This window comes from Chelmon rostratus, chromosome 21 (genome assembly GCF_017976325.1).
Source record: "Chelmon rostratus isolate fCheRos1 chromosome 21, fCheRos1.pri, whole genome shotgun sequence".
Lineage (NCBI taxonomy): Eukaryota > Metazoa > Chordata > Actinopteri > Chaetodontiformes > Chaetodontidae > Chelmon > Chelmon rostratus.
Genome location: NC_055678.1, coordinates 12,440,868 through 12,457,298, shown reverse-complemented (window position 1 = coordinate 12,457,298; position 16,431 = coordinate 12,440,868). Strand labels below are relative to the sequence as shown.

The 16,431-nt window shown below is 43.6% G+C and overlaps 1 protein-coding gene across 1 annotated transcript; it reads left to right on the top strand.

Moving 5' to 3' along the window:
- Positions 1–1,280: 1,280 nt before the first annotated feature.
- Positions 1,281–15,068, top strand: LOC121624836 (transient receptor potential cation channel subfamily M member 4-like). The gene is made up of 28 exons (XM_041962762.1): positions 1,281–1,542; positions 2,973–3,034; positions 3,148–3,325; positions 3,671–3,851; positions 5,856–6,025; positions 6,257–6,434; positions 6,943–7,007; positions 7,136–7,369; positions 8,968–9,070; positions 9,166–9,287; positions 9,467–9,757; positions 9,894–9,995; positions 10,106–10,234; positions 10,476–10,605; positions 10,730–10,875; positions 11,085–11,197; positions 11,284–11,400; positions 11,491–11,540; positions 11,626–11,864; positions 12,028–12,143; positions 12,630–12,762; positions 12,859–13,033; positions 13,213–13,378; positions 13,464–13,645; positions 13,791–13,923; positions 14,015–14,087; positions 14,267–14,360; positions 14,501–15,068. The coding sequence occupies exons 1-28, from the start codon at positions 1,477–1,479 to the stop codon at positions 14,530–14,532; spliced, it is 3,780 nt and encodes a 1,259-aa protein (XP_041818696.1). The 5' UTR covers positions 1,281–1,476; the 3' UTR covers positions 14,533–15,068.
- The last annotated feature ends 1,363 nt before the right edge of the window (positions 15,069–16,431 follow it).

Here is a 16,431-nt window from a genome sequence, read left to right as displayed (position 1 = left end):
TTACTGATGCACCAATAATGCAGGATACACAATGTGATGTTTGTTTCAGTTCCACTCATTACGACTATAAGTAAAGCCTAAATTGTAGGGTTATGATTTATTTGAAAACTTGAGATTAGATTCTGTAAATGTACATGATGTTTTAAGCCTGAACATCAATCCCGCTCTTTCTCCTCATCACTGACAGCATGGCAGCAAAGCTACGGCCCCGGCGTGCGCCTCAGCGCGGCTGCCAGCTCGGGACGTGCCAGCTTCACAACCTGGCCAACACCTTGTACCACATCAGCAAGACAAACGGAAAAGAAGAGTCAAAAAAGGCCCACGACCCGCAGGGATACGGCAGATAGGGCCAGGAGGAATGAAAACTGTTACGGACTAACGAGGTGGAGAGTTCTCAGCGTAGTCTCCGTCTATTTACAACCAAATATCTCTGTATGTTCTGACTGACTGGTACTTATCATGGATTTATGCTCTGTAAGCACATAGAATGTGGATGTTTGAATGTTGTGTGAAATGCCTAATCGTATTACTTTTAAAAATATTAATTCCTCTATATTTAAATGCATCGCACAATAAATATTTAATATAAAGAAGTGTGTGCAGTTATATGTGAATTAAGTTTTTAGGGTCTTGAGGAAAAGTGCAAAACGGACCCCTATGGGTTAAATACTGCTTACATGGGCACTTTCTTTTTTTTTTAAGGGTAAAAGAGTGAACAAACATTACTCTGACTAGAAACTGCCATGTAGGAATTACAAGGTATTACATATTGCATATTCCTGTCCTTTTAATTTTTATTTTACCTGAGTGGCCACATATCACGATTGAACTTTGAGGTTGAAAATATTCCTCTATGCAATTAAGTCTGACCTTTGACGGTGTGGGAATGATCGAGGCATTTGCCCCACTTGCAGTTTTGGAAATCCAGGCCTGACTGTGTGATATTTTTAGGCAACCACGACAGCAACAAATTGCTCAACGCACAGGCCCGTGTTGTCTTCGGTTGTCTGTCTGCTACAGTGGTGTCAAAATAGGTGTCATCAGCAGCTGAGAGCATTTTTCTCTCTAATTTTCACCAAATCTGAAATCACTCACTCAGCGGAGGTGATCTTTGTAGTGAGGTTGTAAAAGGATTATACTCATCAATTTCCCAGCTCACACCCCAGGTATGAAATGTCTGCGGTTTTGACCAGCTCCTCCTACATTTTCAGAGCTTGGAGGCTGGTATTTGCAAGCTGTGTGCCTCTTGCAAAAAAAAAAAAACCACACCCTCACCTGTGTGGAATTTGTGCTCTGCACCTTTCCCCTCTGGCTGCTGAGAGGCGTCGGGACATTGCATTTCCATAGTTTCGGCCAAATTGAATTTTTGCAATCCAGTGAATTAGCCTCCTCACTGGATGATGATCAGAAATAAATCCTGAGTAGTACCCCACCCCCCTTATCTCTCACTGAGCCGAGCCGAAAAGGAAAAACAACATGAGAGACACAGGAGAAGCAGTGGGAGGCGGCGGAGACAAAATCTGTAAATCTGAGAAGGACCAGGTGGGTTGGCTTTCCTTTAAGCATTATGCTCCTATTATGATCTCATTGTGGTTGTTGGCAAAAACTGCAGTTATGGAAATAATAGTAAAACAATAGTCTGCAAAGTGGAAGTTGTGATGAAAGTTGTGGCAGGCAGTTATTCCCCGGGGTTGAGTCACGATGACGAGCGATAGGCGATTTGCCTGCTTTGGTCAGGACGTGTCAAATGGTCGTGTAGTAATATGATACTCACAGTTTAGGGTCTGCTCTAGGAAACCAGAGGCGCTGAAGCCTTGCCGCTGTGTGTGTAAACAGACTGCAGCAAAGGCCAGTTGATTTCTGCTGCTATTTTTGTGGATACTGTCCCACTTGACCGAAGTTTAGCTAGCCTGGCTGCGGAGAAGACACATTCAACAGTTTTACAACTTGTAGCACCAACCGAAAATAAGCCGGTCGACGCCATTGTGGGGGAGAAAAAGCTTAGGTTTGACATTTTCTAACATAAGTTTCGTTAGCTTTTATGTAACTAACTCCAACTGTAAAAACAAAGACAGGAACACGCCCATTATTGTATGAAGCGTTAGCATCTGCTCAGCGCTTCACTAACGTTAGCATGCGACATCTGGCAATCCAGAGCGTTGTAAGGTATGTGCTTAAAGTTAGCTAAAACTGCGTTTTATACCGCGATATGACACCGCTCCGTTTTTACCGCGAATGATAGATAATGAAAGATATAAAAATTGGCTCTGCTGTCATTGTAAATATTTTCATCCTACAACCACGGGTGTCTTTAATTACATTAATAACGGCTGCATTCCGTTTAGGCGTGCCAGCTCCAGTACTCTGGTGTTGTGGTCTGGACTCACCGACTAGGCTTGCTGGCTAAACTAAATGGAACGCAACCATGATGTTAGCCGTTACACTCGCTCTTCCGCACTCCAAATGTCCCGTAGAACAGCTGTGTACACTTTGTCACATAGATATTGATGTGAGTGGATTAGAAATTGATTTATTTCAATGGAAAGAAACTCTCAGGCTTATGAGTTTAGCCACAAAGTTGTAAAGAGAGTCCAGTCCAGTTTCAAGTTGTAAAAGTAAATTCTAGGGGGGCCTCTTAGTTTGACAAGTAGGTTTGCAGGTACCTGTGTACAGTTCAGCAGTATGGTACGTGACTGCCACACACACACACACACATGCGTGCATAACTGGAGTTAAAACTACAGCACCATGTCAGAAGTCACAGCCAGGTGTTCAGGTGCAGCACATCTCACCACCACATCACCAGACTCTTCTCTCAGCTAAAGTCAACATTTCTCATCTGAACGCTTCACTGCACCCTGCGGCCACATGCGTTCCAGACACAGAGGGGTAGGATCTGAACAAAAGCTTCTTAAAGCTGAAACAAATTCAAATGCAAATTCACTTCATCAGCATGTTTAAAATGTTTTCAGAGTTGGATCCCCAAAATCATCAAGAAACGAGTGTGCACCACCTTTGTAGAAGACTCCTTCAGGTACTGTAATCTCTGTGCTCATTCCTCTGATAGCAGCGTCTCTGTACTGACTGTGGTGATGCAGCACAGGGTGACCACGGTCTCACATGTAATTGCCCTCTCACCTCTTGCAGTAATGGCGCGCTGTGCCAGTGTGGGGGTGCGAGAGATGCCCATGCCTCTGTGGCTCTCGGTGACTACTTCAGCACAGCGATCGTCAACCACTGGGACAGCGCCCAGCACTCCTCTGAATACCCGACTGATGCCTTTGGAGAGCTGCAGTTTGCAGGAGCCAGCAAGAGACATAGCTATGTGGGTGGATTCCCTGTTGGCTTTGAACACCTTATTAAATGCTTTATTTCTGGAGAGTTTATGATCAAATTTGTTGTTTTTTTGTGGTGTTTTAAAGACAAATGCATGATTATTAATACTGATTTAAGTACTTTTGCTTGACCTTTAACCTGCTGCAGCACCTGAGTAAACAAACACTCAGGTGACAGTGAGGTCCCATATCTGTCCTGAGGAGCTGTTTTTCTTCGTCATAGCTAATCCGAGACACTATAATTCTTTACTTTTTAATTTATAGGTTGTCTTTGGAAATGTGTGTGTCTCTTTTAATCAATCAAATGCCCATTTTGTCTCTCATGGGGATCTCAGTTCCTGCGTCTGTCATGGGACACGCCCCCGTCTATGGTGTACACCCTGATGACAGCCCACTGGGGTCTTCCTGCGCCCAACCTGGTGGTCTCAGTAGTGGGCGGAGAAGGCAGGACAAAGCTGAAGACTTGGGTACGGGAGGTCCTCAGGCAGGGACTGGTGAAAGCCTCACAAAGCACAGGTAAACATATGATGGCAGGTCATAGGTTACATGTCAGTTAACAGTATTGTGAAACCCATATGCACTGTTTACTGTGTCACTAAGTTGACTGGTGGCCCTTTAATTTCAGCACATCTGCAAGTTTGAAAAAGTCATAAAAGTTGTATTCAATCAGTTTCAAGTTAGTTTCGTTAGAATTTAGTTTCCTCAAAAAGGCCTTCGAAGGTATCTAATAGTCTTACATTTTAAATTGAAAGGGTTTCGCATTTTTTTCTCTTGCCTTCCATCGTCAATAGTGTTTATTAGTAATGTTTTTTAATTTGATTGTACGCTGTCAGGAGGTGTTATATACCTACAAACTGAAAGAGGGATTGCTGTGACTGGAGGCAGTTTCATCCTATTTTTGTGGCATTTTCGGAAGCTCATTGTCTCATAATGGTCAATTTTAGCAAAGACCTAAATGAATGATTCCTTTTCTGCCACTTATCTAGGTCCAGGTTATCTTGATATAATAAATTATATTATTAGGAACTGCTGTTGTATACTGCCTGTAAGAACTGAAAAATATGATATACTTCTAGGCCATATTGACCCCTACTGTTCCATCATTCTTACTTACCGTTCCATGAAACAGGCATTAAATTGCATTCTTTCATTCATTCATTTTAAATAGATCTTAAAAAGTCTTAAATTCAACTTGATGGACCCCAGATGAAGCCATGTCAGTCACCTTACACTGATTTGTTCACTTTCTCACATATCAAAGTTCTGATTTCCAGACCTCTTTTATAGCTAACAAATGTCACTGACTGGAATTTTAGCCTCATGTGATCTACCTGTGTAGGAGCATTTGTAGCCATGATTAACCCACATCAGATGAAATTACTTGTTTTTTCCATTAATGATTCCATTATTTTGGCTGCCTGTCGTATGTTTTGAGCATGACATTTTAATCAAAGCCCAAGAACAGAATAAGCAATAAAATTATTTTTTTTAGAAATAAAGAAACATTTAAACCTGATGCAGATACTTTAGATTTGCGTGTTTTTGCTTGTGTAAGAATTTTCTCATGAAGTCAAATCTCTTCAGAATCGTAAACGTTTCAGACCAACTGACTGACTAATAATGGAAGATAATGAATGAGTGTTTTCTTGGAAGACACAGCTACTATTTGTGGCTTTAGCAGGAAAAATACAGCTGTTACAAAATGTAGTACCATTGCACTGTATGTCTCTCTGGGGTCCGATCCTAATTTGGAACTACAATGGCCATTTCCTCCTGACTGCTGTGCCAAAGGCAGGTGGCAACCGGCGATACTGATCTCCTGTGACTGTGGTCACTTGAACTAGCTGTTCTCTCGGAGTCTCCTGATTATAACAGAGATAATAACACACGTGCAAACACATTCAGGCCTACACATGAACGCATACAAGGTGCACACATACACAGGCCACTAATGCTTGGCCTCAGTGCAAACATGGTTGTAGGGGAGTGCAGCACAGTGCAGTAGTGTGAGAACAGGTGTTGTTGCACATAGAAACATATCATGAGACCTTTTCTTATACCTGCTTTTAAACCACATCTTTAATATGTGAGGATGCACCTCTGTCTACCTAAATATGACCTGCAATTGGCACTCTTGCAGCATATATAGTTTCCCATTTCCTTTAGCTAAATAAGACATTTAAAGACCCATTGGATTATTTGAAAAGTGCACGGTCATTACAGCAGATGAAAACAGGGCTGTTCCTGAAAAATTGACCTTTGGACGGTGAGTGCACAATGTGTATCAGCGCAGTCCTTGTTACACATCAAATACTATGTCTTAATCAAGTGTAAGTGATCAAAACATGCAGGCTAATTTACATCCAATCTCTACGAGTTTAGTGGAATACATTTTAGTGATTTAATTGATAGTACAGAGGGATTTTCAGGCATTAATCCAGCGTTGGACTGGAAAATGCTGTAATGAACCAAACTTTTAGTCCTTCTTTCTCACATTCACTGTTTGGCTTTTCTACCCAGGGGCATGGATCCTGACAGCAGGCTTGCGTGAAGGCGTTGGCAGGTGTGTTGGAGAGGCGGTGAGGGATCACGCCACTGCAGCCTCGTCGGTCTCCCTCAACAAGGTGGTGGCGCTGGGAATCGCTCCCTGGGGCCTGGTGCACAACCGACAGCAGCTGGTCAACCCTCAGGTAGAGCAGGCACTCGCGTACTGTAGCTTGTTCTCGTGTATTGTGCAGCAATGAGGGAAAGTGTATACATCCCACAACGTCTACAGTTTGGGTTCCTAATTGAATTGTCTTGTTCTTGCACTGGGATTATGTCCTATTAGAACACAAAAGGGTCCACCAAACGCAGGCCTCCACAGCACCTTTAGTTGAATAAGCCCTGCTATATCATATCATAGATTCTTTCTATTGCAGGGAAGCTTTCCTGCTAAGTACTACGTCCAAAACACGTCCCGGGACTCCTGCTGCCTGGACAACAACTACCAGGCCTTCCTGCTGGTGGACGACGGCAGCGTGGGACGCAGAGGAGGAGAGACGGGGTTCAGGGCCAAACTGGAGGACTACATCTCCCACCAGCGCACAGGCATCTGGGGTGAGAGATGGGATAATGAAGTATGAACATTTTGCAGTATGTGTAGAATCAGAATAGAAGTGTTTGGAGAATTTTCCCCTGTACATATCCCAGGAATTTATTTATTTGCGTAAACTGGATGTAAGAAAATGGCAGTTCTGTTATAACCAAAACATGCTCTTTCACGTTCAACCCTGATTGCAAGCTGTTTGGCCCTCTTGTGGTGGTGTATTGTCAGTGCATATGATAAGACGGTCCTCTGGTATTCACTGGGTGAAAGCCATTGCATGCCACTGCAAGAATCTGAGACACGGATCCTCAACATGTAAAATCAAGCAGAGATTTGTCCAGGATGTAGCAGGGTGCTCTGTCTGTGCTTTTTGTGTGCTGGCTCTAAGCTCTTGCATTACTAGAAAAATATGCAATTTGATTGGTCTAAGTCTGCAAACATTGATCATAATGTCTGCATTAAAGTATAAGCAAACAATTCACCGAAGCACTGTAGGTAAAATTGTGTGTCTTTTTGTAGGCAGTGGCAGCATTGACATCCCTGTCCTCTGTATGCTGGTATCAGGGGAGGCGAGTATGCTGGAGGTACAGTCGCTGCTTTTTGTGTTGGCTGATTGTCACAAAGAAATTATGAATTGCTTTAATATTAAAACATAGTTTTTGTCTACGCCTTTGTACTCTGTAAAGAAACATCTCTCTCTCTTTTCTGTCAGAGAGTGGATCTTTCTCTGAAAAACTCCATGCCCTGGCTGGTGCTGGCCGGCTCAGGAGGCCTGGCTGACTTCTTGAGCGATGTCTTAGAGAATCTCTCCTTGGCCCCTGCTGTCCAGTCTTCCGGTGAGGGAGATGGCGAGGCGGGTCCCAGCGTGGACCTGAAAGACCGACTGGCAGAACGGGTTAAAAAGCACTTCCCGTCTGAAGCAGAGTCTGACAAACTAGTTGAACGGGTAAGTGCTGAGCCTTTTGACAAGCGCAACAGACAGAAGCTAAAATATACAGCAGCTACTGAATTGGAATGAAATTAAACATTGATATGGATGAGCTTGGAGGTTTTTGCATGTCCTTGGTGACCTCTCTTGCTATGAAGTCAAGACTTGAGTTTCATTCACACTGGATATTTCATAGTATAATGGGCAGATTGCCAAGACATTTGCTGCATGCCTGTGCTCCCAAGTACATGAAGTCTTGTCATTTTTATGACACTACAGTCTTTATTCCTCCACAACCCTTGGGGCGCGCTCTCATGTTGTAGCCCTGCTACTGAGGCTCAAAGAACAGCAAAATTATCAGTATTGCCCATGTCATTCGACACTACATGAGCCATTTTTGAGCCTCTACTGGTCTTAAGCTACTTCCTGTTTCAGCTTGACCCAGATTCCTGAAGCTGCTGGCTGTTATTCAGTTGTTGTTGATGCTCTGCAACTAAATCACTCACTCAGTGAAGAAGTCAGTTTCAGTTTTTGTTTGGTATAATAGGGTCATTTCTGTCACACAAAGCACTGAAGAAGGATTGGCTGCATCGCACAACCCCAACAAAGTTAGGATGCTGTGCAAAACACAGATAGAAGAGAATATGATAGCTCGCTTATCCTTTTTGACATATTCCTAATAAAAAACAGTACAAAGATAATATATTTAGTGTTTTACCTCGTCAGCTGTGAATTTGCTGCCAGCAACACATTTTAAACAAGTTGGGACAGGAGCATCTAAAGACTGTGAAAGTTGTGGAATGTTCCAGAAACACCTGTTTGTAACATTCCACAGGTAAACAGGTTGATTGGTAACAGCTGATAGTATCATGATTGGATATGAAAGGATCTTCCTCAAAAAGGCTCAGGTGTTCATAAGCAAGGATGAAACGAGGTTCACCACTTTGTGAGCACATGATTGTATAAAGGCCGGTACTACATGGGCTCAGGAACATTTTGGAAAACTGTTGTTTGTTTGCAAATTCCATTCTGTTTAAAAAGGCCTTGATTGATCCTGGTACCAAGCCTCCAAATCTATTGAATACAGTGGAAATGTGATTTTCTGGAAAATTCCCAGAATGCACTGTGAAAAAGCAGTGAGCGTCTTTGTTCAGTAGCCCCACCACAGCTGCAGATTTGAAGATTTTTTTTTTTGTGTGAGTTTGCTTTGTACGAATATGACCTCAACAGCATGTCACATGCTGCTTTGAAAGAGTGTGGCTGGTTATTGGCTCAATAATCTGTGTCCTAATGTTTAGTCAGTCATTAACGTAATCAGCACCCAAAATCCTATTTGTTGTGTTGCTGAACAAGGGAGTGATTAGATATACTCTTAATCTTATTCCTCTCTACTTGCTGGTCGATTGTTACTCTTGGTGCTTAACTTCAGATGCCCTGATACAATCTGTAAATGCCAGATATCTGGCTTACTCAGCATGAGGCAGAGCACTGAATAAGCCTTTGTCAGCAAGTCTTATCTTATCCTATCCGTCTGCTTTTTAGTCTCGTTCTCAATATCACTAAGTACTCTGCTCCTAAAATTCTTGCTATGTGTTTGTCCTGCTCTGGGTCTCAAGGCTCTGAGCATCTACCAGAACAGAGACTTCATCACAATCTACCACGGAGAGCAGGAGGGCCCAAATGACTTTGACACAGTCCTGCTCAAAGCGTTGGTGGGAGGTACATACGACTTTATTCAATTTCTGAAAGTTGCTCATGTTTTGCGTGGTGGCTCTTTATTTTGATGTTCTGTGGCGTGATCCTGTGTTTTACAGCCAGTAAGCAGCGTGCGTCAGTCGATGCCAGCCCTTACAATGAAGAGCTGAGGCTGGCAGTCACGTGGAACAGAGTTGACATTGCCAAGAGTGAACTCTTCAATGGAGACATCCAGTGGAGGGTGAGCAGGGGAAAAGACTTCACATCAGATGTCACAGTCAGAGAAATACCACTGCTCTAAAGCAGAATTTGTAGTGTGTTGTACCACTTTTGCTAAAACACTTTTAGCCCTGGTTAAGGATAAGTGAAAATGTCTTCTTTAAAGTAAGAATTCACCTTGTATTTCAACCAAATAAATAGTATGAAGACCTGGAAGACTCCATGACAGATGCCCTGATCAACGACAAGCCTCAGTTTGTGCGTCTTTTCACTGAGAATGGCCTTAATATCCTGGACTACTTGACGTATGGCAGGCTGGAGAGCCTGTACCGCTCAGTGGCTGATGGGACCGTGCTTTACCAGCTACTGCAGCGCCGTCTGGTGGAGCGGCTAGGAACTGCAGCCCCCGTGGCTATGTTGTCAAACGTGCAGGACAAAGTGGCAGCCGAGAACGTGCAGAGCGGGCCAGCGGCGGAGATCAGCCTCTTTGAGGTGGGTTTTTCTTATGAGTGAGACATCCATGTCTCTGCTCTAAGTACAACATCAAAAACACTGTGAAGCAAATGTATATTTACACATAAACACACACTGTTGTGTGATTGTTACTTTACCTGCCTTTTCTTCTCAGGTTTCAGGGGTTCTGGAGCTGTTGATAGGTGATGTCTGCCAGCTGTTTTACTATGATGCTTTGGGTTTAGAGCAGATCTCATCCAAGAGGAGAGCTCTCAGGGTACTCTTAACTTTTTCGAATATGTACACATATATGAAAAGTACATTAACGACTGGTTCTAGAAGCTAGAGGGAATCTAAACCCCCCCCATTTCTTTTCAACCATCGCAGCGCGCCAGTAAGCTGCTGCGTGGAGACTGCTTGTATCGGGTGAAGCGCTGCCTCTTCCCCTGGGCTTCGCTTTTCATCTGGGCCGTTCTGCAGAACCGCAGCGAGATGGCCACTTTCTTCTGGGAGATGGTAAAACTTCCGACATTTCCAGAAAAGAAAAAAAAGTTCAGCTGCAGTTCAGTTCCAGTACATGACAAACCTCCACACCAGTGGTCCCCAACATTTTTCTTTAAGGGATCCCTTTTATACTATTGAGTAAACTGACGACGTCAGACACAGTTCTGAGCCTGGTGACAGGAACCAGGCTCAGAACTGTGTCTGACTTTGCACCTGATATGAAGGAGTTTTTATGCTCTGTGGTCTCTCCCAGGCAGGGGAGTCTGTGCTGAGCGCTCTGAGTGGCTGTAAGTTGCTGAGGGAACTGTCCAAGCTGGAGGTTGAGACTGAGACCAAACTGTCCATGAAAGAGCTGGCCCAGAGGTTTGAGAACCTGGCCCATGGTGAGACCATAATACATCATTCATCATTAAACTCCACACACGAGTGATTCACCTGCTTGATTTTTATGTAAGTCTTCATTTTCCTCGTGGTAAGCTTTCTCCACATGTCTTTCCCTCTGCTCAGACGTCTTCAGCTCTTGCTATCGGAGCAATGAGAGCCGCTCTTTCACCCTGCTGATTAGGAAATCTCCAGTGTGGGGTGGCACCACCTGCCTCCAGATGGGCATGGGCGCGGACGCACGACTTTTCTTCAGCCATGACGGAGTACAGGTGTGTCACTGTTTTCACAACTGTGTGACTGACCCCTCAAATACATGATCTGCCAATGGTTCTTTTACTTCACATTGCTACCATAATTGAAAATAACAGCACTTGGACATAATAAAGTAATAACATATCACACACAACACAGCCCTTTTTTATTATGTGTAAATGAATTGCAGTTGGTGAAAGTGGTCTAACTTTCTGGTCTCCTTCAGTCCTTGTTGTCCCAGATCTGGTGGGGTGACATGAAGAGGAACACGGAGGTGTGGAAGCTCCTGCTCACCTTCTTCTGCCCCGTCCTCTGCTACACCAACCTCATCTCCTTCAGGTGAAATCCACATCGTTATCATTATTTCTTTTTCAGGAGGATTCAAATGTGAGAACTGACACTTTACAACAAACTCTGCCTCACAGGAAAGAAGAGGAGCATCAGCAGGAGAGGGAGGGGAAGCCTAACGAGGACGGGCTGGGCAGGGACAGCGACAGCCTCTATGGCACCACCATCTTCTCTTTCTCGGACATCAAGCACATGTAAAACTCTTTACTTGTTGGTGATTTGGCGTAGAAGGAATGTCTGTTTTTTTTGTTGGTTCATTAAAAAATGTGTCTTTGTTGTACCAGTGAAGCTGATGCACAGGTACCAACCACTCCCAAGACGGCAACCATCAAAGGTGAGTCCTCCTTAAACGCTACACCACTGAAAAAGGAGGTGAAGAGGAGAGACTCATTGCAGAAATGATCATTTCTTCCTTACAGGCATACCTCACTCGCACAGACCGCCAAAGCGTCCGTTCATAGTGTCAAGATGGCGTCAGTTCTGGTTTGCACCTGTCACCTCGTTTTTGGGCAACGTCCTGATGTACTTCCTCTTCCTCCTGCTGTTTGCCTACGTGCTGCTGGTGGACTTCAAGCCGCCGCCGCCCTCCGGTCCAGCCATCACTGAGTATGTGCTGTACTTCTGGGTATTCACCATTGTGTGCGAGGAGATCCGGGAGGTGAGCGCTGAGAGGCATTTTACTATCTCACGAAAGTGGATATGAAATTCAGTCCTGAACAGAAAACTAATTCGCAATCACTCATCATATAGAGTTTATGGATACAGCAAACAAACATTGACCATATTGTCTATTAAGTTGATTAATGTTTTTCTCCTCCAAGACATTCTTTTTGGGGGCGATGACCTGGCGCCAGAGGATCAGAGTGTACATTCAGGATGTGTGGAACAAGTGTGACCTAACTGCCATCGTGCTGTTCATCATAGGACTAATCTGCAGGTATGGACAGCAAACACGCACAGGGTCCATCTGCAGTATGTATCACTGTTAGATTATGCTAACTTCCACAGTATTATTGGTCAAAATCACAGCCTTTTCATTTTTGTGTGTTAAGGCTCTTGCTCTCTATGGTTTTGCTCTTGACCCCTTAAAACAGAGCAGTGTGCTGCCACCTGTGTAACTAAGTCATGTATGCACAGTTCAGCCAAACTGAGTTGTGAGTTTCTAGTATTTTGAGTTGATTAGTGCAATCACAAGAGAAGTCAATGCTGGATGCAAATGAGACAAAAATGACATGGAAAAACGTGATGATGTTACATAGATGTCTCAGCTGTCCCATAAATCATCTCATTTGTCCCTGTCCTGAGTCCTGGGAATTCAAAGTGTGCACGTCCCTCACTTCCAAATCCAAATTCCAGTTGAGAACCTTTAAAGTGCAGTAATTCTCCACGTTGTCCACTGGGTGGTGCTCTTACTGTGTTGTAGGATGTTCCACTGGTCGTATGGATTTGGCCGGGATGTCCTGTGTGTGGACTACATGGTCTTCACCCTCCGTCTCATTCACATCTTTGCCATTCACAAACAGCTCGGACCAAAAATCATCATTGTTGGCAAGATGGTGAGAAACATTAACATACGTTGACATTATATCAGTGTGTCTCAGCACAATGTTTGGATTGTAGTGACGGAAAGACAACCATTTTCTCCTGTTCAGATGAAGGATGTCTTCTTCTTCCTCTTCTTCCTGGGGGTGTGGCTCATGGCGTACGGAGTAGCCAATCAGGCTTTGCTTTACTCCTACGACCCTGGCCTAAGTCGCATCTTTCGCCGGGTTTTCTACCGGCCGTACTTGCACATCTTTGGACAGATCCCTGTGGAAGAAATGGATGGTATAATTGCATCATACATATTGAGAAAATAAAAGTGAACCTGTCGTAGAATAAAGTATCTTTTCCAGCCTGTTCTGGACTCTTTTTTTTGACATCCAGCTTTTTAAAATTCACCACAGCAATTCAAATGTGCTCTTGAACTCTTTTCTCTTTACTCTACATTTTTGTGTCCGTCCCAGTGGGGAAGAAATGGGACATGGAGTGCACAGACAACGTGACGCTGATTCAGAACGGTGAGGAGCCGTGCAGAGTTCTGTATAGTAACTGGCTGGTGGTGATTCTGCTGGTTGTTTATCTGCTGGTCACCAATATCCTGCTCATCAACCTGCTCATCGCCATGTTCAGGTAAAGGAACAAAGAGGCGAGTGTCCTCTGGTCTGTCTTGTATATATGGACACGCTGACGTTCTCCTCTCTTTGCGTCCAACCAGCCACACCTTCTCTCAAGTGCAGGCTAACAGCGACATCTACTGGAAGTTCCAGCGCTACAACCTGATCGTTCAGTACCACTCCCGTCCTTCCCTGGCTCCTCCTTTCATCATCCTCTCCCACATCAATCTCTTTATCAAGAGGAACATCCGCAAGGTGCCCTCTGTCAAGATCCACCACTTTGGTCAGTATTTGAGTGCTGAGTGAGTCCAATCAGTGTGATGAAGTTATTGCCTAATGTCTCATATGTCTTGTAGCTGGCCTGTGAATGTGATGTTATAATTTGGTTGAGTTGAAAGGTCATAATGATTAATTGCCTTTTCTATTAGTGTTGGAGTTGAGAGGGAAAGCAGCTAACAAGCTAATGACATGGGAAACCATTCAGAAGGAGGATTTCCTGACTGCCCAGAACAAGATCCAGAAAAGCAGCGACTCAGAGAGGCTCAAGCGGATGTCTGTCAAGTGAGCACACCTTCCCACACCAACACTGTAGCAGCGACATGGCTCATTTTTCTGCCTCCATCATACTGAGGTGAATGTCACCCTTTTTCAGAGTGGATGGTGTGCTTAAACATCTGACTGAAAGCAGAGACTTAGAGCACAGGCTGAGGGCTCTGGAGAATGAGGTATTTTTCATCATCAATAAATCGATGGATTCGAAGACAAGGGGAAAGCGCTTTTGTATTGTATTCTATCATTCATTAAGGGCTCATAATCCCACAATAGGATGGCAAAGACATTGAACAAGTAATGTCAATATATACTGCATTGTAATCCCAAATTACTGATCCATCCTCCTCCTCAGATGGAGTATTGCTCGAATGCTCTCAGCTGGATTGTGGATACTTTGGCACAAGGCAGCGCCTTCAAACCTGCTCGGCCTCCGCCCACATTAAGAGGTGCTTGTACATGTATCTTGACAGGGAAACACTCTGCATGTTGGAACGACTCACTTAGTTTGTTTGACTAGTTAATTTGATATATATTGTTCGCCTCCAGTTATTCATCCCTAACTCATTCTATCTCCTCTCCTACACAGACGCTTTCCCCTCTTCTACCAGTTCTTCCTGATTCAGCCTTGGTGATGCCTTCACTTGCTCAGGGTGTGTAAAAGACACGTATGAAGCACTTTCACTGTGGCTGCTCCCATGCCACCCATCCACCTGTCCTACTGTTTGCCAGCCATGTTCATCACTGGACTGGTTTTATCTGCTGGTTTCAGTTGTTCTGAAAACAGTGAAAGAATGGCTGTGATCACTACTTGCTGCAGTATTGAATGAATGCAAAAGCTGATATTTTAAGTGTCAATCTTAATCAAATGCCAAACTAAAGTGCACTCTATGTACTTATGATGTAGCATGATATATTTTATTTGCCACTGGTATAATCTTAATTGCTGTAAGTCGATCGCTGGATTTCTATTTTATCGTTTTTTTATATTGGTGTTTTTAATGTTTAATTGAAACTCATAATATTGTTTACATGGGTAATATTCAGTGCACAGTGTAATGCATGTATTCAGCTACTTTCTGGCTAAATGGTTAAACGTTAAATCATGTAAATGTGTTACTGCTTTATTTTATTCTTTTCAATAAATTGTATATGAAGTATAAGGAATGAGTTCTTACTGTTACTGTGAAAATATTAAGTACACTTATTCACTTTCTAAGAGATTGATGCCACTCTCATGTGCCAGCAGACAGTTAGCTTAGCTTAGCATAGCATAAGGAATGGAAACAAGAGGCAATGGCTATCTTGGCTTGAGATACAGTGTAACATGTTCATTAGTGTCAGTTACAGGTCTGGTAGTTACAGGTGCTAATCGGTGAATGTTGTTAGCCAGGCTTACTGTTTGCCCATTTTCCAGTTTTTATGCTAAGCCAAGCTAACTTGCTGCTGGCTCCAGCTACATATTTACTGCAGTTTTTTTTTATTTTTTTACAGATAAAAAATAAATTAATTAGTAAGCTTTATATGTGCTGGTAGCTGAATTTTGTTAGTTGTTAGCAAAGGACAGAGCCAGGCTAGCTGTTTCCCCCTGATTCCAGTTAAGCTAAGCTAACTGGCTGCTTGCCTCACAATTCAACAGGCAGATATGATTGATATCTATCGCGTCATCTGACTTTGTGCAAGGAAGCAAAATCTTCAGCTACTCCTTTAATGCAGGCTCTTCTTCTTCAGGCCTGCTGAAGAAGGACTGCAGCTAAGAAAGAAAAGATAAATGGAGCTATACTGTAGTAGATAGAAGGGGATATGGATAGTGTGAAAGGTGCTCCATGGTGCTGAGTTTCAGTTTGCCAGAGCTCTATTGAAGGTCACAGTGGAGAGGGGCTATTGAAGGAGCCTTTACTGTAAATAGCCAGCTGGGCCACCTGTCAATTGCTCCAGCGGCTCACACTGGGAGAAGCGGTGTCATCACTTTCTGCCTCGCTGCCCCCTCGTTGGATGACGGCTGCATGTGCGAATATGCACTCATGTAACTGAGCATGTATGTGACACTCCTCGGTGTCTGAACAGTGTTCATCCAAACGCTTTCAAAAAGCGTGAAATGCTGCTGAATCTAAATCTCTCTTCTCCCTCATCTGGCTTCAAAACCCTGCAATCACAAACATTCTGTGCTTCAAACGTGAACCATTTCTGTGGAATGCCAGCTGCCGTCAGACATGCTGCACATGTGCAGACAGTTAGCTCCGTTTCCTTCTATTTACATCTATTCCATACATAACTCTGACATGTTCTCCTCTGCCTTGGGATTGGGAAGTAAATATTACCTTGTGTTATACTATTGACTGCGCACATGCAGTCCTGAGTTTCCTGATCACACCTCCGATAACATAATTGGCTGAGAATAAACAGCAAAATGTCAAAATTACTGGAATATGTGAATAGCATCTGCCTTTCTTTGTGTCTCAGTCAGGATTTCTTATTGTTACAGACATGGGGAGATATCACGTATGAAAATAAGAATAT

What these genes read in the sequence shown, in the direction of transcription:
- LOC121624836 (XM_041962762.1), top strand. Translation starts at nt 1,477, where the DNA reads ATGAGAGACACAGGAGAAGCAGTGGGAGGCGGCGGAGACAAAATCTGT. An exon ending in TTTGTAGAAGACTCCTTCAG is followed by an intron (nt 3,035 to 3,147) that starts GTACTGTAATCT and finishes CACCTCTTGCAG; the next exon opens with TAATGGCGCGCTGTGCCAGT. An exon ending in GGGAGGCGAGTATGCTGGAG is followed by an intron (nt 7,008 to 7,135) that starts GTACAGTCGCTG and finishes CTTTTCTGTCAG; the next exon opens with AGAGTGGATCTTTCTCTGAA.